Here is a 27,122-nt window from a genome sequence, read left to right as displayed (position 1 = left end):
AAACATCGTTCTTAAGCAAAGCGGTCCATGACTAATATGAGAGGTGGTCATGTGACGGTCACGGAGAGAGAATAGTATAGCCTGCCGTAGCTGATGTTACACTGCGGGGTGCAACAGAGGATGATACTGGCCAGTAACCTGCGTAAAGAAGACACCCATTTTGAATGTCATCAGCCTATTGAATGGACGTTATCAGTGGTTATTACTCGCCTTTGTTGATTACTCAATTCTGATTGGTCAATTACGGCGTTCTACGGTCTGTTATTTCTTTATAGCAGACCACTGCTATGTGTTACAGTAGAATTAAAAAGTTGTAATTCCACCGTTTGGCCACTTTGTCAAATTGGCCTGGCGCCCTTCCTGGGGGCTTGGTAAGAAGGGGCCTGCTACGCCTATTAGTAGGTTCAGAAGGCTGTTATCATCTATTCACATGGTTGATCACCGATATGAAGACAAGAAGATGCTGCCGACCTAACCTACCTGGTTAGGTTTAGGAAAGGATCGTGGTTTGGGTAAAAATTATGCTTGTTACGTAACCTAAGTATCTTGGCATTAGTGGAGTATGTACAGTACTTAAGAGAAGTACGGTAAAATATGTTAACGTTGACTTTTGGTTTCACGTAGGAAACAAACAGCGTCCTCCTGGGTGAAAGTCCTGTATTTGTTTTGTCTTTATACTACATTATCTGACTTCCTCCTTTGCTCCCGTCATAATTACTACGGCCACTAGAGGTCGGCGGCATCTTCTTCTTGTCTTCATATTGGTGATCAACCATGTTAATAGATGATAACAGCCTCCTGAACCTACTAGTAGGCATAGCAGGCCCCTTCTAACCAAGCCCCCAGGAAGGGTGCCAGGCCAATTGGACATAGTGGCCAAATGGTGGAATTACAACTTCTTAATTTTTTTTAAATCTCTCTATTTGTATCAGTGAACACATCTGAAATTTGAGCACTTCGGTGGTGTGGAACGAGGCGTCAGAACCTGCTCAGATTAGCAGTATGTCATGTGAAACTGGGACACAGCTTTTCGCTTTTCATTGCAAAAGGCCCACACGTGTAATTACTAACATTAGTGATGGCTCTGAGAAATGCCTGAGATATGAGATATGTGTTCATGAGAATGGACCACGGACCAATGGACGCGAAAACATAATGCCTCCGGCCACGGCTCTCGCCGGTGCGGAGGCATAAAGAGTCTCATTCACAATGAACTGAACAAAAGAAAGAGCCAGAGAGGCCCATGAGCGTCATTTAGGTGTGGAGACTTGACGCCTCGGCTGATAAAACGCGATCAAGGTGAAATGGAAAAAAAAAGACTTGTCCCGTTTTTTATTTCAAACACTTTCACCTCACTCCCTTGTCATTTCCTCCCCCTGAATACATTTTAGGGTTTGATTTATTCAGTTCTCGCCGTCACTTTGGGCTCCAGATGCCAAAGCTGCCTTGTTTGGCCTTGAAGAAGCGACCTGGGGAGAAAGAACCTTGGCCAGGACTTTGCCGAATGCCTTCAAACGTGTCATTTTTTTCACCGCTGAAGGCTGTCTTTTTTATATTCAACGCCACGCGGGACACAAACATTACACATTCATGAAAAGCACCTGTTTGACAGTCAAATGTATTCCCTTCTGTCAATTGCGTGTGACAAGAACACGCCAGATGGAATCAACCTTCATGTTTCCCATCACCGACGGCCTCGTCTTTCATCCCCCTTTGTGCTCCCGCTATCTCTCTCTTTCGTCACATGAAGGACCCCGTTCGTCTCCGAGGAGAACAAATGAGGCTGACCTTCGTTCCGCGCACGTTAGATGGATCCGCTGTTCGGTGGCGGCTTTGAATTCTGTCTCCTCTGTACGCTCCATTTCCGTTTCTGAAGAGGAGGGACGCCTCTTTCCGTCCGCTCTCTCCATCTTTTGTCTCGATCTCATGATCTCAATTTTCTCCCTTTCTTTCCACCCACTCTGCTCATTTCTCGTTCCCCCTTTGTCTCGAGCGCTCCGTAACTTCCTCTCATTGCCTTCTCACTCCCCCCCCCCCTCCCTTCCTTCTCCTCTCTTTCTGCGCACCACATTTGTCATTTTCTACTTTGTCTGCGCCCTTCCAACTTCTCTTTGCCCTCTTTTTGCTTTCTGTCTGTGTGCTTCGGCAGAACCGGGAAAAGATATAGAGCCTCGGCGGTAATGACAGGGGTCACCGTCTGGGGTCAGCGATTTCTGCCTCAGAGCTAAATACTAAAAATGGCATGTTGTAGCCAGAAAATGGGACCAGGTGAGACGAGGGAGAGGGAGACTGAGTAAGAGAGGGCTCAAAAACTTGAACTCGCTTTCCTTAGGGCAACACCGGCAGTACTTCAGCTAGTGTGGCCAGTCCCACTACATCATGGTCATCAAAGACAGTCCTCTTCTGTCCTCCGCCATTACACCCCATCCATCGCTTCTATTAAGGGTCATCAGATTGGGCCGTAAAACACCACTTCCTGTGATTAAGTGTCCAATTACGATACCATTCTCCTCCCACGCCTCCTCTTACTCATTGCATGAACGGAGGTTTTGAATCACGCCGTGTGGATGGGGCTCAGTCTCTGTCCACAGCTTTTCCCTCCAATGGGAGGCGTCAGCCAACTACAAAGATACACAAAGAGATACAACAAAACTACAAAGAGACACAAAGAGATAAAAAAAAAAACTACAAAGATACACAAAGAGATACAATAAAACTACAAAGAGATACAAAACAACTACAAAGGGACACAAACGACTACAAAGAGACAAAGCAATACAAAACAACTACAAAGAGACACAAAAGGACTACAAAGAGACACAAAACAACTACAAAGAGACACAAAAGGACTACACAGAGACACAAAACAACTGCAAAGAGACACAATACGACTACAAAGAGACTCAAAGCAACTACAAAAGACACAAAAATGACTAGAAAGAAACAAAATGATCACAAAGAGACACAAAACAACTAAAAAGATACACAAAGAGTTACAAAAAACCTACAAAGAGATACAAAACAACTACAAAGAGACACAACTAGATACAAAACCACTACAAAGAGACAAAAAGGCTACACAGACGCAAAAAAACTACAAACTCACAAAATGACTATACAAATAGACACAAAATTATCACAAAGAGACACAAAAAGACTACAAATAGACACAAAGAGACAAAAACAACTACAAAAAGATGCTTAACAACTTTAAAGTCTTTGTTTCTCTCTCCTCTGTACATGTAGGAAAGACGGTGGGGCTTTTTGCATTTCTGTGCCCAGGCGCCCATTGTCTCATAATCAATCCATGTCAGTACTGTCACGCAACGTTAAGAGACTCAGGTTTGATGACATTAGCATGTTCTTTCTGTGCAAGTCCAGCACTAGGGCCGAACTGTTGTTGGGGAATCTGCACCACTAAAGCATATTAACTGGCAATGATTTAATCTTGAGGGCCTGTCTTCACGTATCACTGTATCAAAATCTAGTTTTAAGACCTTCATTATTTCAGTTTTGTGCTTATATGCTGCATATTCTTAAATAACCGTTTTGTTTGCAGTGTTAGGAGCAAAAGCCTAGTTTGGGGAAAAGGTAAAACAAACATTTTCTGTTTGCAACTCATGCTCCAAAAGGTGTTGTGTTCTCAGAATTCTTACATCAAATCACACACTAGTGTCTAGAAGAAAATACTGCAACGAAACTCCTGACTCAAAAGACCAAAAAGACAACAACTTTCTTTCTTCTGCAGCACGGTGCATCAAATCATAAGTTCAAACCTGCAGTACTTGAGTAGTGATGATGAAGTAAATATTTAAGGTAGTCAGTTCACTGCTCCATATCTCATCATTTACATCAGGTCATAGATTTTCTCTCTCATCACACCTGCTGTAACATTCCTTCTGGTCAGACACCTGGCCTGTCCTGACCTGCACTTATGTTTTGCAGAGCGTGTTTTCTATGTGATCCTTGTGTGAAAAGGAAAGAGAAACTGTGTTAAAAGAACCACAACTTATTATAAGTAAAGTGAATGCATTAGTCATCACTGCATCACCGCAAATGCAGTCTTTGAACAAGATCAGTGGATAGCAGTGTTCATTTCATTAAAATTCCGACTAGATAGTTCGTCAACGACCATGACTAAGACGAGACAATGACGAGACGGCACAACGTCATTAAGTCTGGAGGATGCTGAGTAACTTACTTACTGAAGTTAACAATGACAACAACAGGGCTTGGGAGAAATAAACAAGGTGATATTTTGGATTGACTGAAATGTTCAATATAATCTGATGACTAAACAAATACTAAAATGTCAACAGTTTTCATTAACTAAAGTTAAAATAGTTACGGTTTTCTTTGACTAAGATAAGACTAAAATGACCAGACTTTAAGTCAACCAAAACTAGAATTACCGCCTTGGGGTTGAATGCCTCTGTCAACCAGTCAAGTTGTAGTTTACATCCATGTCTGTCCAAAATGTCATTACTTCATCATATTATCCTACAAGACATTTGTGTGAAATTTTCATAATTAGCATATGGATTCTTGAGTTATGGTCAAAAACGTGTGTTGTGAGGTCACAGTGACCTTTGACAACCAAAATAGAATCAGGTCATCCTTGAGTCCAAGTTGACGATTGTTGCCAAGAAATTTACTCAAACGGTTCCTGAGATATCAAGAGATTGGGACGGACATTAGGTCACAGTGACCTCTGACCTTCGACCACCAAATTTTAATCAGTTCATCCTTAAGTCCAAGTGGACATTTGCGCCAAATTCTAAGAAATTCCCTCGATATGGCGTTTACACGAATAGACCAGACGTACAGACGGATGTATGGATGGACGGACAACCTGAAAACATAATGGCTCCGGCCCTGGCTGTCGCCGTCGCAGAGGCATAAAAACAGGATGAGGTTGATGATAAAAAAACTAACAAGGAATATTGACACAGGACTTAGACTAAATACAAACATAGCTGACAAAATGAACACCAGTAGATCGCAGACTGCATCAGAGTTTTGAAGACGATGTGGTTATTGTGACCCTGTGCACACATGCTTTTCCCTGCCAGCTTGTATTAGCAGTGAGGGTTGTGTCCTTGAACAGATGTAAGCTATCCAGAGCTGACCTTGAGGTCCAGAGTTGTGAGTGTAGCCTGTATAACTGGTAGATATAAATGTGAGCCTGTTTGTGTAGCTCTGCAGTGGAATCACTACCTGCAGGGCGTCCCCCCTGCCCTCCACACAATGGATGCTGGGATTGGCTGCGGCCCCTGTGACCCTGGAAAAGGATTAAGCAGGCGGAGACAATCCTGAACGCTTCGGGATCATCTACATCCCTCTCGTCCGGTACAAGGCTGAGATCTCTGAAGAATCTCAGGATGTTGTCAATAATTACGTGATCGTGGGCTGTAATAACCAAAGTTATCTCATGGGCACTTTCATGGGTCACTTTTTAAGGACATTTTGCATGTCTCGTCACGCATTTTAAACTTTTTTGAGTCTCATTTAACAACCCCATTCTAGGTTTAGCTGCTTAAAATTGCGAAAGGGCAAATTTTTTCATAAAATAAAATTCATTGATTTAACCATGCAATAGTCTCAGAGAGGCTAACAACAACAACAACAACATAAGGCTACGGTTTCAAAATCAGGGAATACATTTATTGATCAGAGCATGTATGAATGTAGCACTATCAGAGCGCTGAATATATTTCAAATTTATGGACGATTCTCTGTCAAATCAGCAGGGGGAGGCGCATGGAAACTATCAATCTCCTCCAATCTGTTTCAGTACTGCGCACAGCGCCTAAACCCTCCACGCACAACAAACAGCGCTGTCCATGGTTCTGAAACAACGTCGTTGATGAACAATGCATGTGATAGTTAAAAGTCAAAGTGCGTCACAGCAGTCAGTGGGAGTGGGTGACGGTGGCAAATATTATTTGGCTCGTTAATAATACGAGTTTTGAGAAAAAAACATAGATAAAATTCAGGCTTTTATTCATAAAGGTATTATGTTAGAGTCCAAGAGTTACCCGGGCCGCGGCCCCCCGGGCCACACACTGCTGCGGTCTATGATTCATACGCCATTTGGTGAGGCCAGATTGATATAACAACTCTCTGGGCCCTATTTTAACAATGGCACATGGTCTAAAGTGCATGGCACAAGCACATTTAGGGCGTGTCCAACTCCACTTTTGCTAGTTAACGGGAGCCATCAGCCTCAAAACGCCACTGTTTAGGGAGAGAGGGCCTGCAAACTTTGAAGTAGCCTCCATACTCACACACACAGAGGGACGAGGAGAGGAGACGCCACAGAGGCGTTTGAACCGGTGGTGACCGGAGGAGCGCTGAGAGCACGCTGCAGGTTGAGCAATACAGAATGACTGAGAGCCTAACTTCATTATATTCCCTTATATTCTGAACTGTCACCTGCCGCTTGAGTTTTGTGTTTTCCTTAACATAAATAAAAACCCTCTCCCTGTGTGTGTAACAAGCAGATACGCGTGTTGTGAACCTGCCTGTAGACATATCTTCTATCTGAATAATGCACTCTTTAAAAAAAAAATTTTTGTTGGTCAATGGCGCAATCGCTTTCTGCTGCTTCAAGTTAGCAATGCGCCAACAATGCACCTGACCACACCTCATTTTATGACCAACACACCCATGGGCGCAAGTTCATTTGCTACTGACACAACGTGGGCGCTGGGTGTGAAAACGAAACTGCGTCAATCTGAAACTAACAATGACAGCGGTGCTGTGCGCTGCATTGCGCCGGGTTTAAGATAGAGCCCTCTGTCTCTTATTTTTGTTTTAAAATGTTACTTATAGTTACTAAGTAGATTGTATTTAACCAAATAAAGTCAAGTTTTGACATAAAATTTGTCATTTTAAATATACAGGAAACAGGAGGATGGGGGGGGGGGACTCCAAGTGGCTTGAATTTGGCTGCGAACTGGCTGGCCTTCGGTTGGGTTGGGAAATAACAGGTGGCTGGAATTGGATTTGTAAAGCGCACACAGTAGCGTACGCAGAAATCACAATGTGGGGGGGGCACAGAGAAAATCAGGTGGGCATACCCCGTCCAAGACCAAACATCTACTTAATGTCTACTTAAGGTTCTGACACACTGCATATGTCAACCAAAATAGGCCATTACAACTAATATATTTGCCTGAATGCACCACAGTGTAATCATACAAGCCTTTCACATCCTCATCATCATCAGAGGTAATGTTACAGGCACCTGACATGTATACATGCATACTGCACATATCCACCTCGACCTTATTTTTTGCTGCATTTCTATTTCCGTATGTACAATGAGAGCAAAATAACCAGAGTCAAACACATGGCAGCCTACTCATACCTGGACAATCAAGCTCCAACAAGACAAACAATAGCAGCATGGTATAGCCTGACACGGCGGCCACATATTCACACACAGCATCATTAATCAAGTGTATGGATAGAACACCTGCATTAACGTTAAAAATATACACTTTAACATAGCCTGGCACAGCGGCCACATACTCACACACACACAGCTGGCAGCAACATCAGCATGAAATCAAATTGTACACCCAACAAAAACTATACCCAATAAACAATAATACTTAAATAGGCCACTAGTCCAACATTTTAAATTGGCTTACTTTTGATGATTACAGCAGGAGACGACAGGCCGTCATCACGTATCCTAAACAAGGACCAAAGAAACAACAATTGTTTTATGGTCGTAGTCAGATCATTGAAACAGCTTCATTGGCAGAAAAGGAAGCCTTCTGATTGGACAGCTACACGACTGACCGCACTGAACTATGAAGAATTAAGGATTGTTTCAAAATTTCAAAAGTTAATTCCATAATATTTCACTTGTAGAGTATTCAGCTACATTATTACCTTATTATTATTCAACCTGATTTCATGGGAAGGCATATAAATAGCACGCCATTTTAAAGACATTCCACGTGACATGATAACATATTTTAAGCTTTTTGTGTGTCATTTCATACCACGGGGTTAACGTCGTGAAAACTATGGTAATGGTCGCAGCAATGTAATGCTGCTTCTCAAAAGGGAGCTAATTTCAACTACTACTAGTTGTCAAATCAATGTAGTGCAGTAAAAAGTACAATATTTCCTCTGAAATGAAGTGGATTGCAAGTATGAAGTGTCAGAAATGGAAAATACTCAAGTACAAGTATCTCAAAATTGAAGTACACTGCTTAAGTAAATGTACATTGTTACTCCTTCACTGGCTAATTGTTTTAATTTTTGAATATTGCAGTCATTCAAGTCATTATTAAGTTTTAGTTCTACTTCTGAGCTGATACAAGTTCCCAGTCTCCTTCAAAAAGTTCCCGCCATCGTTAGCGGTTCTATCGTGAGCTCGATGCAGCTCCATCTCTGCTCACCTCGCACTTCCTCCTCCGCTGCTGTTTAAACGTCGCTTGGAGGTGTTCAGATGAAGCTTCTGAGTTGATCAAAAGAGTGCCGCGGGCGATCGTGAAAGCCTGTGATAGCTTTGAGGGGCAGGCAGAGCAAGCTTCAGTTCAGCATCCGTCTGCATAGTGAAGGAGTGAAGGAGGGGAGGCAGCCTGCAGGGAAAGAAACAAAGTCAAATAAGAGGACAAGAACAAACGGAGAGCATTGTGAAATACAAGAAAATATTGGGTGGGGGCGGGGGTTTACAGTAAGAACTGAAGACCAAGCTGGAGTTTTCATGATGGATAAATGGCAGAGCTACAAACAGTTCATCCTACCTGTTTACCTGTAGACTTCTTTTCTGTTAGTAAACATGATGATTTTTTAGGGGGCGGAGCGAAGGTGGAGGCAAAATAATTCTCCGAACACATTAGTTAAAGGGGGCCAAGTTATAGCTTGTTTTTTTTTATAATGGCTGAAAAAAAATACAAGTTTCTCTCAAGATGTACAGTCAGTCACTTATCACTAGTTAACATTAACCAATGGGGCCAAAATAGCTAACCCCTATGCCGCTGGCGGCCTACTTCGTCTGAGGAAGAGCAGACGGGAGCCCTGGAGAGAACGGCTGGCTAGCTAGGGGCCATATATTACAAAACTGAAGTTAGTTAATGATATCGATCCTTATACAAATTAGGACTACCTTGACAGTTTGCCACCCTTTACAGTCACTGCTGTGTTCTGGTGTTAGTGAACACCTGTCAGCAGTTCAAAATCTTTGGAGGCTGATGTCCAATTTACAAACGGGTATATGACCTTCAAATTTACAAGCAAAATTCCAACTACACAATTATCCAGATGAAGATAAGCTAGCTAACGTTTTCCAAATTTAGAAAATGTTGGCTAATAATGCATATTTAATCTACCGGTGGCCTATCTTGAAAAATGAAACCCATAACGTTAGCCTATACCTTTGTGTCTGACTGTATGCTAAATATACTACAATTCAGCTTTAGAATCGTATTCTCTTTGTAGTGTTACGTGTTAGCTTTTGACACTTGCAGTAAACAGCCAGCGGATGGCACTCTTATCCTATATTCTCCAAAAAAGTCCGACTTGCTGTTGGCGACGTCGCATTCCCATTCACCTGTAAGACAAATCAAGGGGTGTATAAATCTTTGGAGGCTTGTATGTATCCTGCAGAAAAGTCAGTCAAAAAGAGTCTTATACAATATCGGCGAAGCGTTTCAGAGATGGAAAGAAAATGTTGCTAATAGTTTAGCTGCCGCCAATTGCTCACGGCTGCCATTAGCAGAAGGCTAACCTATTAGCAACATTTACTCTCCAAACGCTTCGTCGATATCGTAGCCTGCTAAAGCCTCGAATCACAGTTTGTCATCTCGAATGTATGCAATATCGATTCTGGCACCCAACAACACAGCGAGATGACATTTTTGATGTGTAACTTTAGCCCACTGCTCTGGCGTGATTTGCCTCCATTCTTTCCTTTGTTTTGCCTCCAGCTAACACCGTGATGTAGTCATGACGTCAACACTATAAGGGTATATAACATTACCTTTGAATTAACATGCTATGTCACATGCGTCTCTGCTCTTATCTGAGCCCCAACATGATGAGAATCAGCATATCCGTTATCTAATTAAGTTGATGTTGCTGTATGTTCCCTTAATGCCAGAGAAGTTTCCAAACAGCTTATAGGGATAAATCACACAGTTTATTTCCCATGTTTCCACATCTGATAGCGTACTAATTAACATAATCCATTACAGCTTAATTTGAGATTTCACTCAGATAAAATACAACAGAAATGTATCCCTCTGTTCAGAGCCTTATCCATTTTCATGATGCAACCCCTCCTTCTCCCTGAAACTACAGGTCATGTGAACTTTGTTTGACATAACTGGCAGGAGTCGACGCTCGATACGGAATAAATTGAAAAGGATGGAAGGAGGGAAAAACACACCCTGAAACAATCAATTTTCCAACGTGGTGTTTTAAGATTCAGCGGCAGCGGGAGAGCTGGGAGGAAAAATCCTCCGAAGGGCTGGTTCTCTCTGTCTCTCCTGCCTCTTCGCTGAATAGGTAATAAACAGAGGCAGCCAGTGACGGGCTGAGTAAATACAATGTGCCAAGCAGGCTGGGTCTCAGAGGGAAACGGGAGAGAGGGAGAGAGAGAGAGAGAGAGAGAGAGAGAGAGAGAGAGAGAGAGAGAGAGAGAGAGAGAGAGAGAGAGGGTGAGGTGGTGATTGGAGGAGTGAGGGGAGCATGAAGGTAGAGGGATAATTGGGAGATGAAGAGAGGATAGAAAAGATCAGAGTAAAGGGGGGAGACAGGGAGTGACAGGCTGGAGGAGACCCAGATGAAAGGGGCGACCTGTAGATGAGGAGAGGACGGGGGTGAGAGAGAAGAAGAAAAATGAAAGAAAGGACAGGCGAGAGAAAAGAGGACGAGATGACAGAGAAGAAGGGAAGATAAAGAAAAAGCATGGGATATGTTGTAGAGACAGAGACGGAAGGCTGAAATAAATAAGAGGAGAGAATGTGAGAAGCAGGATAGAGACAGAGAGAGATTGAGAAGGTGTTGTAAAGTACAGAGGAGGAGCATTTCACCATCTGCAGGGAATACGGTGAACCTTCGATTCAACTTCTGCCAGCTGGAGAACAGCAGCCCGTGAGTAGGACAAAAAAAAAGTCACTCACTTGCTTGTTTTCTGACAAATAACTCAAAACCTGGAAAAAAAAAAAAATTAAGGAAACAACAGCGGTGCTGAAATAGAGCTGCTGCTGGAAGCTGACAGCAGAAACAAAGATGAACGTCACAAATGTGACTTATTCAAGCAAAGTATGTCACTTCTGCTTGCATGGATACAGGTCACAGCACATATTCCTGCTTTATTAGAGCGACTCAAAGTGTAATGCCAAAACTAAATAGTCTACAAGACTGGCATTGAAAAGTGACTTAAACATATGATAATGACAATATAATCAAATAGCTACAGTGGCCCTGAGAGCTCAACATACTGCACATCTTTGGTATTGTTTTCTTGCTAAGCTGAAATGTTCCTTTTTCTTTCTACTGTGATCTGTTTGTATAACCATTTGCAATAAAATGTGAATGAAAAGCGATGCATTGATAGAGGTGAGATATTTACGGAGGCCCTGAGAGATCAATGCACTGCAAATAAAAAAAAAACACATGCAAATAGACACAACGCTAGCAAATGAAGAAAACACTTTCACCAATTTGACAACTTATGCAGCATTTAGAAAAAGTGCTGAAAATAGAGAAACACGCTGCAAGAAGCTCACAACACAACGTAAACCGTTTCCAGGGGACACTAAAAAGTGATACACACGGCTGGAACGGAGTTGAATGTCGACGTCTGTGAACCAAAAATGGTAAATGGACTTGCATTTATATAGTGATTTTCTAATCTTCTGACCACTCAAAGCACTTAAATACGTTTCATAACTATGTTTCATATCACGCTTGCAGAAACGCACAATGCCACGTGGTTAACGTAGTGAAACGATTGGTTAGGTAACAACACTACCTGGTTAAAAACAGTGTAACATAACAGCTTAACGCAACAGCGCAACGAAACAGCGCAACGAAACTGCGCAACGTAACAGCGCACCGTAACAGCGTGACATAATAGCGCAACACAACAGCGCACAGCAACAGCGGACCATAACAGAGCAACGCAACAGCGCAACGCAACAGCGTACAGTAACAGCATAACGCAACAGCGTGACGTAACAGCGTACCGTAACAGCGCAACGCAACAGCGCACCGTAACAGCGCAACGCAACAGCGCACCGTAACAGCGTAACGTAACAGCGTAACGTAACAGCGTAACGTAACAAGTCTAATAACCATAACACGTAAATAAATAACAACTGCCCCTAGCGGACTTTCTTATGTAACAAGTGTAACAACATTACGTTACAATTCAACATTAACTTTTGGTTTCACACAAGACACAAACAGCGATCTCCTGGCTCAAAGTCCTACAGTCATAATGGACAATACTAGACAATACTATAAGAATTAACACCCGTGAATTTCCCTTTAAATCTGTAACTAAAAGTTCCTATAATCGCAAAGCATTCATTATTGTTTATATACTACATAGTGCATACCACGCTACTTTTAATCAGGAAACTGGGGTAATGAAAAGTATCCTCTACTGTATGGGCAGGCGAAATGCCCCAGCAATCAAAAGTAGCACCGGCTAAAGTTACTGTAATTACTGACACAAGCATTTCAGATAGATGCAGCTCAGCAGAGCTCCTCAGTCTCTGAGGAACATCTGCTGTTGGCCGTCTTGTAAGCATAAATATGAAGCACATGCTAATCGTGGTTTCTGTTAGGAAGCTCCTTCCTGAAGGGCTTGTTGTCTATAGGGTGCCTGAGACGTCAGCCCTGTTCCTTATCATTATAATGAACATGCGTCCTGATGCCAAGTCTGCATTGTGCGTTATAGAGATAGGAGCACTGCTTATACAGTGACCTTGTTTAAACCAGGGTCCCTGTCTCATTGATGTTCCTCACACAAAGGTAAGAGCTTGGTAAGTGCATAAAGGGACCTCCATATCTTCAAGGAGAGGCAGGAGAGTGGGAGGACGTGAAACACAACGGATGTATTTGTACTTCGACGGGTGGACGTTGTTGCAAGTGTTGGTTCAAGATCAACTCCCTCTGGTGGAGGAAGCTTTAATTTTGTTTGCATCTTTATTCGTGTTCTATGAATATGAAACTTCACGATTCTTATTTTCAGGTTATTATACAATAAAGAAAACATACTTAAACCTGCAGTTGGCAGAATATTTTTGGCATCATTGGGCAAAAATTCCATAATAACCTTTCAGCATATTGTAATTCAAGTGTTCTGAGAGAAGACTAGACTTCTGCACCTCATGGCTCTGTTTTCAGGCTTTAGAAAATGTAGCCTGTGACAGGAGACTTTGACCAATCACATGTCATTTCAGAGAGAGAGAGCATTCCTATTGGCTGTTCATTCAACGGAGGCAGCTGTCAATCACTCGTGAACTCCGATCAAACGGTCAAACTAGGCAGCGTTGATCAAATATGAATCAATATTCTGTTACTGTAATGCCTATTTCTCATTGCAGATGCCATTAGGAGCACCGGAGGACACAGATAATCAAATTTGCTCCAATTCTACCTACTACAGCTTTAATTAATATTATATTCAAATTTCTTCCAATAGATGCCCCTAAATGTTACACACTCAATCCACAGGGAAATACACACAGCCCGTATTCAGAAACTCTGCATTTGAAACAAGCCATGAGGATTTCTGGCCATTTGTGATGTCACAAATATACAATATTTAGTCCCTTTACAGTTTTAAACGTAAACATTCTAAATGTGTCCCAGTTTATTTCCTGTTGCAGTGTATGTGAATGTCATCAACTGACGGGAAGTATACATGGACCCAAGCTGTTGCCTAGCAATGCAATTCTGTTGCAATTCCGTCAAAATGCGCTAAAACGGAGCGTTTCAGACAGAGGGTGAATACAGGTATATTCAGGCCGACAGTATGAGGAAAATAAAGTTTTTTTTGAACATTACAGTATGTAAACATGTTCTAGTAGAAACACAAAATACAAGTATGAACCTGAAAATGAGCATAATATGGGACCTTTAAGAGACCTCTGGCGCTCTCTTCAATTAAAGAATTTTTCTGAGTCATAAACAATGATAAAAAGCTTTTAGTCTCGAGTTTGCACAGTATAAGTCAAGGATTTTTACTTTGATCTTTCACTTCAGGTCCAAAATCTCTTTTTTTTTTTTAGCAGTCTGATAAACAGTGCCTGAACTACACAACATTTTTGCTACAATTGCTGATGTTAAAATATTCACACATACGATATACCTAGCAGCTCGAGGACATAGACAAAATGTACAGTGATGCATGTGAATATAGTAGGCTGTATACATATTATGCTTCAGTCAGCAGGATAGGTAGCTATACCCAAACTCCAACCACAGCATTAACTTTCATCTTAACTGCATAACTTAAGTTTAATCAGGGCAACACCATCTGGGACTTGCTACACATTTACTGCAATATTTGTAGTGGATTAAATGTGAGTGAACATGAAATTAGTCATTTGTAAGTGAAAAATAGAGACCGTGTTATTATAGCTGTTCACTGTGTTCTGTTATCTTGGCCTGAGAGGAACAGGTTTGACTCACCTGTAGTCATTCCAGCTGGTTGGCCTCTTCTGGCTTTAGACAGCCCACTCCTCTCTGGATGTAGGCAGTTCAGGTTTGATTTTATATGTAAAATGTTGGATGAAAAAGTTTCAAATTGCTGCAAAGCGTAAAATAATTGGATTAACATTTCACCCTCCGCACTGTTGCGCTCCTGGAGTCCCCCAGGTGTTTTGCATTAGTGGCTAATTAGCAGTCAGATGGTGCCTTCAAATGAAGCTGGTGAGCTCGTGTTTACAACATGGGGAGTCGTGTACACGATGTGCGTGGCGTTCAAGTGGTTAAGTCGTGAGAACACCGAACTTTCAGAAACTTTCCACGTTCATATGGACTCTTCTGGTGAACACGGTAAATACGACCCCATTTGAAGGCACCAGGACACATCCCCTCATGTGTGACATCTCATTCTACACACCAAATTATAAGACTTATCATAAGAGTTATATACAGGCCAAGCACCTCATAATATACATATTTACATACAATGAAGTTAGTTACATTTGTTCAGCTGTTTTCTTACTAACACATGTCAAAAGCCAAGCCAGGTTTTTTCCATCCTATTCTATGAAAACAATAGGAACATTGCAGGAGATGTGTTGTGTCAGTGCTCCGAGTACTTGGCTCGCATGCGCCCGGTTGTGTGTTCGTGTAATGTCTAACATTGCCAAAAGCAACCATCCACATCCTAAACGGGCTTGTAACCAATTTTCTGGTCAATGGACAATGAGCATTTAGTGCACCCTCGCCATTCTTCTCTCTACCGACCCGGTACAGCATGCCCAGTACAGAAAGAAAAAAAAAAAACAGTCTTTCCCCAAAATGGCTTTGAATAAAAGCGCGGAGACCGCTTAGTGAGGCAGTGAAGGTTAAATAAGCATTCGACGAGCAAAACAGATGCAATGAGGGCCCCAGATGCTCAGAAGATGGAATTCACAGTATCTCTCCATCCATTTATGCGCAGTTTATATGGAGAACATAATGAGCTCATCTCGCCGTGCACGCTTTAGCACACACATACTGTATGTATTTAAATGACACTATACTTACCTACTCTAAGTACCTATACATGCATGAATGCATCATTGTACACTGACATGCATTCACACAGAAAAGCTTACTGTTGCAGCAGAATGGCCTTTTGTACGGAAGCCTTAACCCGACATGTTTCAAATTTGTTATCACAAGAAAACAAACGTTTTTTTTTTTATTTTATTATTTGTAATGTTTGGATCAAATCAGCCGATGGTAATAGCAAACAGCCCAGATCGAGCTGACAGCGTGGATGTATACATCCGTGGCTGACTTGGTGAAGTTAGTGGAAGGATTTTGTGTCTGCATGTAGTCCGAGATGTCTTCAACTCAAATGTATCAGTCATTGTCAGGTAATATTCATTTAAATTTTCTTCCAGCAACGAAAATAATCCAAGAATAAAGACATTTCCATCACAGTTTAGTGTTATTTCCTTTTTAATTTACTAGGAACAAAGGTAACATGTTTTATACTGCTTGTGAATATAATCCATTTCATCTTATTTCCATATATTGTACGTGCCCTTGTTAACACCTTATTTTGAAAACCGGACGTAGTCACACATGTATCCTTCCGCTAACTACACCACGCTGTCAGCCATGGATCTATACATCATCATGCTGTCAGCTCGATCTGGGCCGTTTGAATGCATTTACCGTTGGCTGATTTGACCCAAACATAATAAGTAATAAAAGAAAACAACCTTTTAACTTATTGTAATAAAGAGTTAAGGTTTATTGATAACATTTTTATGTAGACGAATATCTAAAAAAAACAAAAAAACATCTACAAAGCCTTTATAAAGGTGACGAAAATCTAATTTCCTGAAAAAAAATATTATGGCTGTGAACTAATAATTTTAAAAATGTTGGCCGGTCCAAAATGAATGTTTGATATGAATGAAGATATCTGACGTTTGGTTCCCACTTCTAACAAAGCTGGGAGTCAAAAGTATAATGACTTTTGTATCATGTGGTATCTCTGTGACGAACTGGCAATGACTTGTTGTGAAGTAAATGCAATGGAACGGGGGAGTGAGAATGCGACATCTAGTGGCAGAATGTTATCAATAGCACCTTTAATTATCTCAAGACAACAAAGCTTGTTTTCTCGAGTTGAACATAATTAACTTGTGATCTTGAGATAACGGCGTTAAAAAAAAGTTTGAATCATGCCCGTTGTGGGCTTCCGTACTTTTGCCTTCATCCATAATATCAAGCAACAATGTTAACAATGACAACACTGACACATAGTTGGTGGTACTGTATTGTACTGTACACACTGTACTTTATTGTTCAGCTTCTCTTTGCTGTGATACTGATAGATAAGGCCCGACTGCTGACTAAGGCAAGGACAGAAAAGTACACAAGAACAGACGTAATGCAACAGAACAGTTGGGCTGCATCTCGATAAGCTAAACTCACTTCCTTTGCTTGTCGTCGCTCTGATTACCCGCCTCGAGGTACAGCGAGATTCAATTCATTCAGCGTCGGGAGGATTCTGAGGGAAGGAGATGGAGTCATTTAAAAGAATAGTGATGTTTGTGATCGTATCATGAAACTTCTATACCCCAAGATAGAGGAGTAAAACTGTCATGTCCACCAGGAACTCTCTGTACAGCACTGGCCTCTTTTCTTTCTTGTCAATGACAGGCTTGCGCTTGTGTATTCTCAACAGCACTGAGATATTTTTAGCATTTACTGTAGAGCTTCAAGCCATAGAAGAAAGCACATTTTGATTTTTTAGCAAAACAATCCTGATTCAAACCAGTTTTGAAAGAGTCCTTAACAACGGCAAGAGAAAAGTTCAGTACTTTCTTCTGGAAGAATTAAATGTCAGGTTTAAAGGTGCACTGTGGAGTTTTCCTTTAATCGAACAAAAGTTAATTTTAAATTGTTACTCTCCAAAACACAGTGAGCTTTAGCAAATGCGTATTTCCTCATAGCTCATTTTTATTGTTTTAAATCTTGCATTGTTAACATCCATGTTTGCAAGCTAGCAGTCTTCTTCTTGCCTTCTTTTTGTTGGTGCATTGCAACTCTACTTTGTGCGTTACCACCGCCAACTGTCTATCAGCAGACTAGTGTGAATAGCGCTACTAGTGGTCAAAAACTCCACAGGGTACCTTTAAGTTGCTTTCAGGGTTTCTTAAAGGGGAATTTCACCGATTTTACACATCAATGTCTGGTTACAGATCTTAAAGGAGTGCTACTGCATTGTGTGAAAAAAGGTGTAAAGGCTTTTGTGGCTTGAGAGGGAGCTGTGTGTAGTCTGATAAATTGCCTCAAGTGATGTCACCTGAGGCAGTTGCGGTTGAAGACTGCAAGAAAAATAAATCTGGAGGTGTGGAGTTAGAAAGAAGTGAGCTTACCAGACCTCTTTAGCCCGCTGCTCATCTCTGCCTGAGGCTAGCGGCTTGGGGCTACATGGAGTGCTACAGAAATGAGTCCTTAAACCCAGAAATTAGTTCGCATTTTAGCACTTTCGGTTCCCTCGTCTGGAAGTCATTAGGTTTTTTGAATGGGTTTTAAGTTAGATGCCTGAAATAAGGTCTGTGGTTATTGCAAGCTTAAAAGATTTTAACGTTTTGTTCTACGATATAAAGTACATCAATAACTAGCGAATTTTGAAGCCTTTATGTCTCTTAAAAAAGGCGGTTGCTAATAAGTTGCTAAATGAGACTACTAAACGTCATCACGCCGACTCGTCCGCCTTTACAGCCTCGTTGTGTATACTCACACTCATGTGACTGCGGTGTAGTTAGTTTATAGCCGTTAGCTTTCACTTCAAAAATCATAAAAGTGGTGTTCATTTGTGGAGATTATCTTGCTGAACAAAACGTGTAAGTATCATAAACGTGTGTTTACCACAGAGCTTATTTTCTGTAATAATCCAAAACCAAATGGAACAATCCGATTGGCTTTTTGTTGAGGGAACCCAGGGCAATGTTAACTTCCGGGTTGGCCTAAAAAAAATACGTCATCCCTGGAGCACTCTATTAGGTGACTAAACTGTGGCCATCAAGTTGCATTGTGGGTAATGTAGGCACCAGGTTTTGACTAGGAAGAAGAATTCTGTGGAATAAAAAATGCATATCTCTGGTTCTGCTGCATCGATTTTGATCCTTTTTTAAATTGCCCAACAGTCTTATAGGAGTGCAATGCTAAATCGGTGGAGTACTCTTTTAAAGACAGCTTTCTGTGAATGATCCTGTACATATTTACTGTGCATTACCACACATACAATATGGATATTTGTGCAGGGAAGTTAGACTCACCAGTGGTCCCAGAGACAAACCATTCGCTGTGAAAGAGATCTCTATGAAAAGGCGAGAGACTACGCAACGATTTTGTCAGCAGTACGGAATATAATATGATACTGTGTATATAAGGCAGTGCTACACTTAGAATACCACCAATTCTACGGTTTTACTGTATCACAGCAGAGAATAATCTTTAATAAAAAGAACGTCAGAAATTCATGTTTAAGTTATATTACATGTTCTTGATAGGATGCAATAGAAGTGCCATTTGCCAGAGAATGTCAATGTGTAATATAATTTCTTTAAAAACTTTTGATACTATATCTTATTTTCCGTCATGTTGACCACAGACAGAATCTATCTGTAAAAGATCTCAGGGACGTCTAATAAAAACCTTTATGTGACGGTATCCCTGTGAGAATCCCCTAACACCGCCACGCACTGTTTACTAGTAGATGGATACTTGTGAGGGTCACTTTTGTGCAAGAATAACAACTTAATTAAAACCCACAAGCCTTGTTTGTTCACCTCCCCTCGCAGACGGTGAACAGTGTTTACCATTCCGCAGGCCGACCCTTTGATTCAAGTTTTCCGACACCCTTCTAACACAATCACTCCTCGTTTGAACATAGTCTCTGACTACTCTTGGGTAATCCATACACATGCATGAGCTTCTGTTTTACACACACTTGATGCTCAGCAGCCCTCTCTTTACACTCTAACAAGCAGCTTTTCTTCAAGTGTTTAGTCCTTGTTAAAACATTTATTTGCAACATAACGCTGCATTAAATCCTGCTAAGACACATTAGTTAAACAATCTTTAAGCACGGAATTTTTCCAGTATAGCCAGCCAACCTTTATGAAGACCCTTATTCATGTGATATAGTGGAGTTGTATTGTATAGGCATAGTGGGGTTGAGGATACTGAAACAACGCTTACATATCTATTGTAATGAGAAAATAGTGCTTCCTTTTTTTCTGCGCAAAAATATTTGACATAAATGTGGCACACACATCACAGTAGGTGTTTGAAACTGATCTTAGACGTGTGGATACGAGGAAAGATACTTTTGAGGGGAAACAGCAAGAATGTATACTTATTTATGAACTTTCTCAATAAGGGACCGTCCAAAAATTATTAGGGGGCAAGGGGACGTTAAAAAAAAAAAAAAAAAATGGCTTTAGTATATAAAGTGGGTCAAGAAGGTGTCCCCATATGCAGAGGACAACAATCCTCCTGTCACTGTTTTAGGGCTTCTTTTTCCCATCAGTCAATTAGCCATTAGGACCAATATGTCATAAACAAATAATATGAATATGAAACTCATGGATCTTTATTGATACTGGTGATTAAATGGTTTCTCTACCAACTGTCATCTTCCGTCGTCACTTTAGTCTGCAGCTTCATATAAAGTTGGCCTACATTATAATTCAAGTTTAGCCTTTTATTTAATATCTCTTAAAGGGCCAGTGTGTAGCATTTTGGGGGATCTATTAGCAGAAATGTAATATAATATTCATAACTATATTTTCATTAGTGTATAATCACCTGAAACTAACAACCGTTGTGTTTTTGTTAGCTAAGAATGAGCCCTTCATATCTACATAGGGAGCGGGTCCTCTTCGCTGAGGCCGCCATGTTGCTCCGCCATGTTTTTACAGTAGCCCAGAAAGGACAAACCAAACTCTGGCTCTAACAGGAGCCTTTCATGTTTTTACGCTAGCTGAAGGCCACCGTAGCTTTCCGACACACTTGGAAATGAAGGGGCGAGCGGAGGGGGTATTCAGTTGGTTGCAATCTGCAACCTCATTGCTAGATGCCACTAAATCCTACACACTGGTCCTTTAAGGCCTTTACACACTGGGGGTGTGACGAATAAACAAAACACTCGCCTGCGAAAACTGTATGTCTAGGGCTTTTATTGTGAAAGGTAAGATCGGAAGGAGTGGATCTGGTCTGCGCCAAGGCCTATGGAAGGAGGCTGGGACACGGGCGGACATGGGTCTTGGGTGTTTGGGGTATAACACATGCGGTAGTGTAACTGAAGCTGCGGTCGTGCGTTGCGATTGGCTCAATTTCGGCGAGGGCAGAGCAGATTTTACTGCGCTTGTGTTGTACCCCCAAAGATATGACGCGTTGATGACGTGTGACCCAGCCACCTTCAAGAGGCCTTGGTCTGTGCTGCCTTTTTCAAGGTTGAAAGGAGTAATACATTTTGGCGTTTTTGTTTGGACTACGGAGCCTTTGTGTTGTTATTTCATAAATACAGCTGCAACTCAACCCGTTCCGCACAATGTGATTGGTTGATGCCTTTATTCGCGGTGAGAAAATTCCCCAAAATCAACCTTGTTCTGGAAAAATATTGCGCTGCTTTTCCACCACGTAATATTCACATTGTGTGTGAAAGTATTCATGACAAAAACAAGAGGTAATTTGAAAATTCCACTTCTAATGTGTGAAAAATATTAATAACGCTGGGGGCAGTGGGGTGTTGCTTTTTTAAAACGTTAAATATAAATTCACCCCATCCTCCCCACCCCAATAATTTTGATACAGTCCCACAGAGATTTTGATTTTATCAGTGGTGCTTAACCCTAATCCATTAACATGATCATTATGTGGAATTTAAAAGCTGTTTTTGATAATTACTGCACCCCTGGTGACATTAAGATATGTTACACTCTCTGCAGTTTTTCTGTAATAGCCATAATAATTATAATAATAATATAACAGAAGTAAGAAAAAGCAATGCCCGTCGCATAGTGGTCTACGCCAGAGAAAGTGAATCATCGTCGTCTAAAATGTAATGGCACCATAATGCTTACACATTAACTGAAAAACTAAATTCCTTTCCCAAGAGAATAATTAAATATACCCTCCTCACCTCTCTGCACAGCGTTCCCTCCCTAACCAGAGCAGGAAGCAGCTACAAAACACTGTAGGCACTGATACACTTTCACTACAAAACTGAGCAGAGTAAGAAAAAAAACAAAAAAACAACACGTCTCCATCATCTCTTTGTGTTTTGAGATTAGAGAGAGCAGTCCGGGCTAGTTCATGTGCAGTTTAAAGAGAGTCTTTTTTGTCTCTCGGTGAGGTAAGAGGTGCTGTATGATTGGGTCCATCGATAGGCAGCCTCGGGGGGGGGGGGGGGAGTCATTTATCCTTTACTCAGCCAGACGATGCACAGAAACATTTACATATCTCCAACTCCCTTCCTCGACTGAGGCCTTTAATCTGAAAGGCTTTGAAGGTCCGTTAGATGCCCTTAATGTCCTCACAGTCCAGGGTGGACACAGGGACATCCTCAGCCTAAACAGTGAGAGATTATTAGTTCAAAGATATTGGTGGGGGGGGGGGGGGTTAAAGGTCACCACTCTGGGGTTCAGGTCTGGTCTCCTGGTTGCGGCTGCGGCCCAGTCTGGGGAAACGGGATGAGGTTTTGGACCGGGGCGTCTTGGGTGCGCCGTCGTTGGCCTGGGGAGTGTCTCTGCATGAGAGGAAACAGCAGGAAAGGAAGGTGAAGAAAAAGAGCCACGGACTTTAAACGAACATCTGGCGAAGTTTATCACCAAGTTTATTATTCAAACAAACCACTGATGCTGCATCTGGACACTTAAATGCATCATTTCCCTTCTGCCAGAGGACGTTTTCTGGGGAAAACCCGACATCAGTCAAAACAGCAAATAGAGAAGCTTTCATGCACCAAATAAGCTGAATCTCATTATTCTGCAGTAATTGCCAATAGAGAGTAGCAAAATGGAAACATGTCTAATTGAGTGTTCACTTTCCTTTAGTTACTAATACTAAGCCTGTCAAGTTTTTTTATTCTTGCACAGTAAATGTGTAGTTTACAATGAATGTGAATGGAGGCAGATATACCACTCAAAATTCTTAGTAATTTTCCATAGGTTAATTGGTAGCAGTACCATACCTTGTATGGTAGGGGCCATCTGCTCATCAGGAAAGACCTTCTGATTAGTGGAGCCACAGCCGCCCCCTACAACTTATAGCCTACTGATGTTATACTCCTTGAAACCTACGCCATCTCCACAATGGATGTGTGTATTTTTACTAGTGATGTTACGTGCTGTGCCGAGGCTTCGGAGCGTGTGTTGAGTAATCCAGGATGTTTTCTGTGAAGCGCGTATTGACGCTTGTATCGCCTTAGACCAATGACGTCATTGAAGACGCCCCGAAGCCGAAACACAGTTGAAAAATTGAATAAATCCGAATAAAGTCTCCCCTCTATCATTTTCCTATAGTTACACAACTCTGTCCTCTGCCCGATTAAACCGCTGCCTCACATCTGTAATATATCTGCCTGTTTTTACACACTTTGACCGATGGGTGGTTTCGTGTACTCATGAAGCCCAGATGAAGCCTCGTGAAATGAACCCTTTTGCGAACCAATTTGCTGAAGAGCTTCAATGCTTCATGAAGCTCCATCTCACCATCACAAATTTTTTACTAGGGGTGTCACGATTCCGATTCAAAATCGTAAATTGATTGCCGATTAGTTTTTTTCTCTCTGCCCCCACCTACCTGCATGCGTCCGACGGATAAATACAGCTGGACTCAAGTAATGTAACAGCCTTCTCACTCATGGATAAAACTATAAACCAGCACAAAAATCACAATTACCCACATAAGCCACCATGTTTTGAACAGACATATTACCCTCACACCAGGACCGGCTTCTACACAGTGGGAGCGCTACTTGTGAAAGGGGCTTCTTTTATCCTGTAACCCAGGGGTCTCAAACTCGCGGCCCGCGGGCCAATTGCGGCCCGCAAGACGATATTTTGTGGGCCCCACCTTGATATGAAAGTGTAATGTTAGTGCGGCCCGCAAATTTTTTTTTTTTTTATAAAGTTTTTTATAAAGTTCTTTTTGGGGGCATTTTCTCATTTTTATTGACAGGACAGTGGATAGAGTCTTGGAAAGGGGGGAGAGAGAGAGTGGATGCGGAAAGGGCCACAGGCCGGATTCGAACCCGGGCCGCCGCGGTCAGGACCAAGTCTTGTTACATGGGCGCCCGCTCTACCAACTGAGCTAACCAGGCGCCCTCATTTTATGTGAATGGCAGTTTGCCGTGGAAGGTCCCTTTGTTGCGCGAGCCCGAGCTGAACGAACCTACCAATCACAGTGGGGTATATGGCTCCCGGGGGCGGGCAATCGGCCGGGCTTGATGCAAGCAGAGAAACATTTCACAACAACTGTGGCGGCGCCCGTGTAACATCGCATAAACTCGATTAAAGCTTGATTTATACTTCTGCGTTGAATCGACGCCGTAGCCTGACGTGCACCTCTCCAGAAATGTAACTACACGTCGCGGCGACGCAGACCGCAACAGCTGTGATTGGTCCAGTCTCTCAGCGATGCTGAGCGGCCAGGACCCCGGACAACCACAGAAAGTTCTACTTCTCTCTGCCTCCATCTTTTCAATGTTTGTTCACACAAATCCACTCAGATATATTTTCTCTTTTCGGCGTTGCAGTAATATCAGTAAAAGTTCTGTGGTTCAACAGTTATTAGCTCCAACTCCCTCAGTTTCTGTTTGTAGTACAAGAAGAAGAAGGAAACTCATAGAGACGCCGCCGCCAACTAGTGGTTTGGTGGTGTAATTGCAGAGCAACACAAACACAGCAGGCACAACTTTATTGCGGAGTGACACCAAGTGGAATGAATATATATCTTGTCACACAGCCCCAATCATGTCTTTTTCAAAGCCTGCAGTGAAGAGAAAGGTTGGTGACGAGCACAGACAATTTCAGGAAAAGTGGGAGACGCAATAGAGGCCATGTTCAGAAGAACCGTTCATGTTCTTCAATGTTCCATTAATGTTCAGGACAGTTCATGTTCAGAAGAACCCATTCAAGTTAAAGAACTGTTAATAATGACGTTTGAGAAGATTGTTGTTTTTTTTAACAAAGCTTTTTTTGTGGAATACCTGATGCGGCCCAGCCTCACCCAGACTCTGCCTCCAGCGGCCCCCAGGTAAATTGAGTTTGAGACCACTGCTGTAACCCCACAAAGGCTAGTAGTTGGCCTTGGAAATAATGTTAAGTTACTACTGTCAGTAGTAGGCTAGTTAGCAGGACATGCTAATAACTGCAGCTTCTGTTGGAGCAGATAAACAAACAACACCTCCCTCCAAACTCTTTAAATGACGAGTATGTAACTCTTACTATGTGGACAAATCCACAACTCGACAGGCCAGTTGTGCCTAGTTACAGTTGCTAAGATATGACTGGACAATCACTGTTCAGAGGACGGACTTAGCAAAGAGTTGACTGAAAACATCAAAATTTTTTGCTTTCAAGGGGCTAAATGCGAGACACACAGAGGGAGAGCGACTTCATCCTCTGCTCAGGTAGACATTACTCCTCTATATCTTTACATAGCAAATAGCTGTTTGCTGCTATATTAATGCTCTGAATATCGTATAGAGAATCTTTAATATGATATGGAATACATTTTCTGCTAAGTTAATTGGTTAACCTTTCATTTTTTATACATCTAAAATCAATCTATTTTAGTCCCATGTAATCATGTACTGTAAGGTACAATTCCAGTGAAATGCAATCCCAGTTCCTCCATTATTGCTGCCCTCGCCACCGGAGGTTATTATTTGTGACACGAGGAGATCAAATTATAGTCATTTCTGATCTTATGATGATGTTTAGGCTTCTCATTACTCAGGACGAAATAATCCCGGCCACTTCATGATGTCATCGCCCCGGTTACCCTGACGACCGTCTTCACAACACGTGAACCCCTGATCCCCGAGTCTTATCTGATAACGATGAGGATGTATGAGAGGCACTTGTCAAAGGAAGGAAATGAAAAGCGAAGGAGATTGAACGCCTGGAGTTAAATGCTTTCTTGTTGCATTTCTTCTGAAGCATTTCATCGCCGAGACAGTGACCTCTCACCTGCTGCTTCTGATGATGAAACAGCGATTCGGTAATAGGAGCGGTGAGTTCAAGTGCTTCATTGACAACGGGATGTTCGATAGATATTAAAAAACAATGAAGAGGCAGAGGGCATTTCCCTGTTGATGTCCAGCCGGCCTCTTTAATGAAGCACCCCAGCTGCTGGAGCTGTGATTAAGGTTATCTGGGACATCTGCGTGGTCCTGGAGTTTAATTTCCATTCGAACAACATATGCTAAAAATAAATGCACTCATGGTGAGGTGATTTGGCTGAAAGTGTCACTGCGGGCCATATGGTTGTATGTGAGGCAGCAGGGGCTAAAAAAACAAAAAGCAGCACTGTAAGAAGGAAGAGAGTCTCTGTCATGTTAAAATAGGCTGAGACATGGAAGAGACTAGGGCTGGGAGGATACACCCATCTCCGGATTCGATACTATCACGATACTTGGGTGCGATTCGATATGTATTGCGATTTGATATTACGATTTATTGCAATTTTTGTTAACTTTTTTAAAATTAGATCATGGGAAAAAGGGACTTTTATTTTGGAAAATATCTAAATTAATACAGTAAAAATGTTTGATTTTCAGCCTGTATGTAGTCAGAGATGTCCTGAAGTCAAATATATCAGTTATTGTCAGGAATTATTTATAAAATAAATGTCCAGCCACCCAAATATCAAAGAATAAAGACATTTCCGTCACAAATTAGTGGTATTTTCCTTTTAATTTAAAAGGGACATGTAATATTTTATACTTCTAGTGAATATAATCCAATCAATCTTATTTCCATATATGTATTTTGTACATACAGTTCCCTTTGTTAACATCTTATTTTGAAAAACGTACGTAGTCACACGTGTATACTTCCTTTAACTTCGGCAAGTCCGTCGCTAGCTCTCCCCGTCAGCTCCGTTCTCTTTTTCTCAGCTCCATCGGGGCCGTTTGAATGCATTTAACATAAATGTCAGTATATGGGTGCTCTACAGTTGTAGCGTCGGCCCATTTGACCACGGAGATGAGAGGGACGGCCGGCTTGACCACACGTTACCGCAATACGATAACGTTTCTGGTCCATGAAAGAGTTTAGCATGCAGCTTTAGCCGTGATGTCTAGCTCTGCTTTTCCTGCAATGTGTGAAACCCCAAGTGTTTCCATACTTTACTGGATGTGTAGTATTTACCACTTTGGATTTAAAAAG

The 27,122-nt window shown here is 41.8% G+C and overlaps 1 protein-coding gene and 1 long non-coding RNA gene across 6 annotated transcripts in view; both read right to left on the bottom strand.

The window, feature by feature from the left end:
- LOC141758872 (uncharacterized) overlaps positions 1–16,485 on the bottom strand; it is a 174,452-nt gene extending 157,967 nt beyond the window's left edge. Inside the window, exons 1-3 of one of the 4 annotated variants that reach the window (XR_012591973.1) lie at positions 14,674–16,485; positions 8,421–8,603; positions 7,659–7,702 (exon numbers count right to left, since the gene is read on the bottom strand). This is a non-coding gene — a long non-coding RNA (uncharacterized LOC141758872). The remainder of the gene's footprint in view (positions 1–7,658; positions 7,703–8,420; positions 8,604–14,673) is intronic. The other 3 variants (XR_012591974.1, XR_012591975.1, XR_012591972.1) reach the window with 3 other exon arrangements.
- Positions 16,486–16,981: 496 nt separating this feature from the next.
- snx29 (sorting nexin 29) overlaps positions 16,982–27,122 on the bottom strand; it is a 175,471-nt gene continuing 165,330 nt past the window's right edge. Inside the window, exons 21-22 of one of the 2 annotated variants that reach the window (XR_012591971.1) lie at positions 21,170–22,474; positions 16,982–21,025 (exon numbers count right to left, since the gene is read on the bottom strand). Coding sequence is in view for 1 of the 2 variants with exons in the window: in XM_074620629.1 (XP_074476730.1) it covers positions 22,348–22,474 (127 nt within the window). In the remaining variant the exon portion in view is untranslated. Of the gene's footprint in view, positions 22,475–27,122 lie in introns of both variants that reach the window. The other variant, XM_074620629.1, reaches the window with a different exon arrangement.

Source organism: Sebastes fasciatus, chromosome 20 (genome assembly GCF_043250625.1).
Source record: "Sebastes fasciatus isolate fSebFas1 chromosome 20, fSebFas1.pri, whole genome shotgun sequence".
Taxonomy (NCBI): Eukaryota; Metazoa; Chordata; class Actinopteri; order Perciformes; family Sebastidae; genus Sebastes; species Sebastes fasciatus.
The sequence above is the reverse complement of the archived record's forward strand: the minus strand, read 5'-3'. Positions and strand labels throughout refer to the sequence as shown.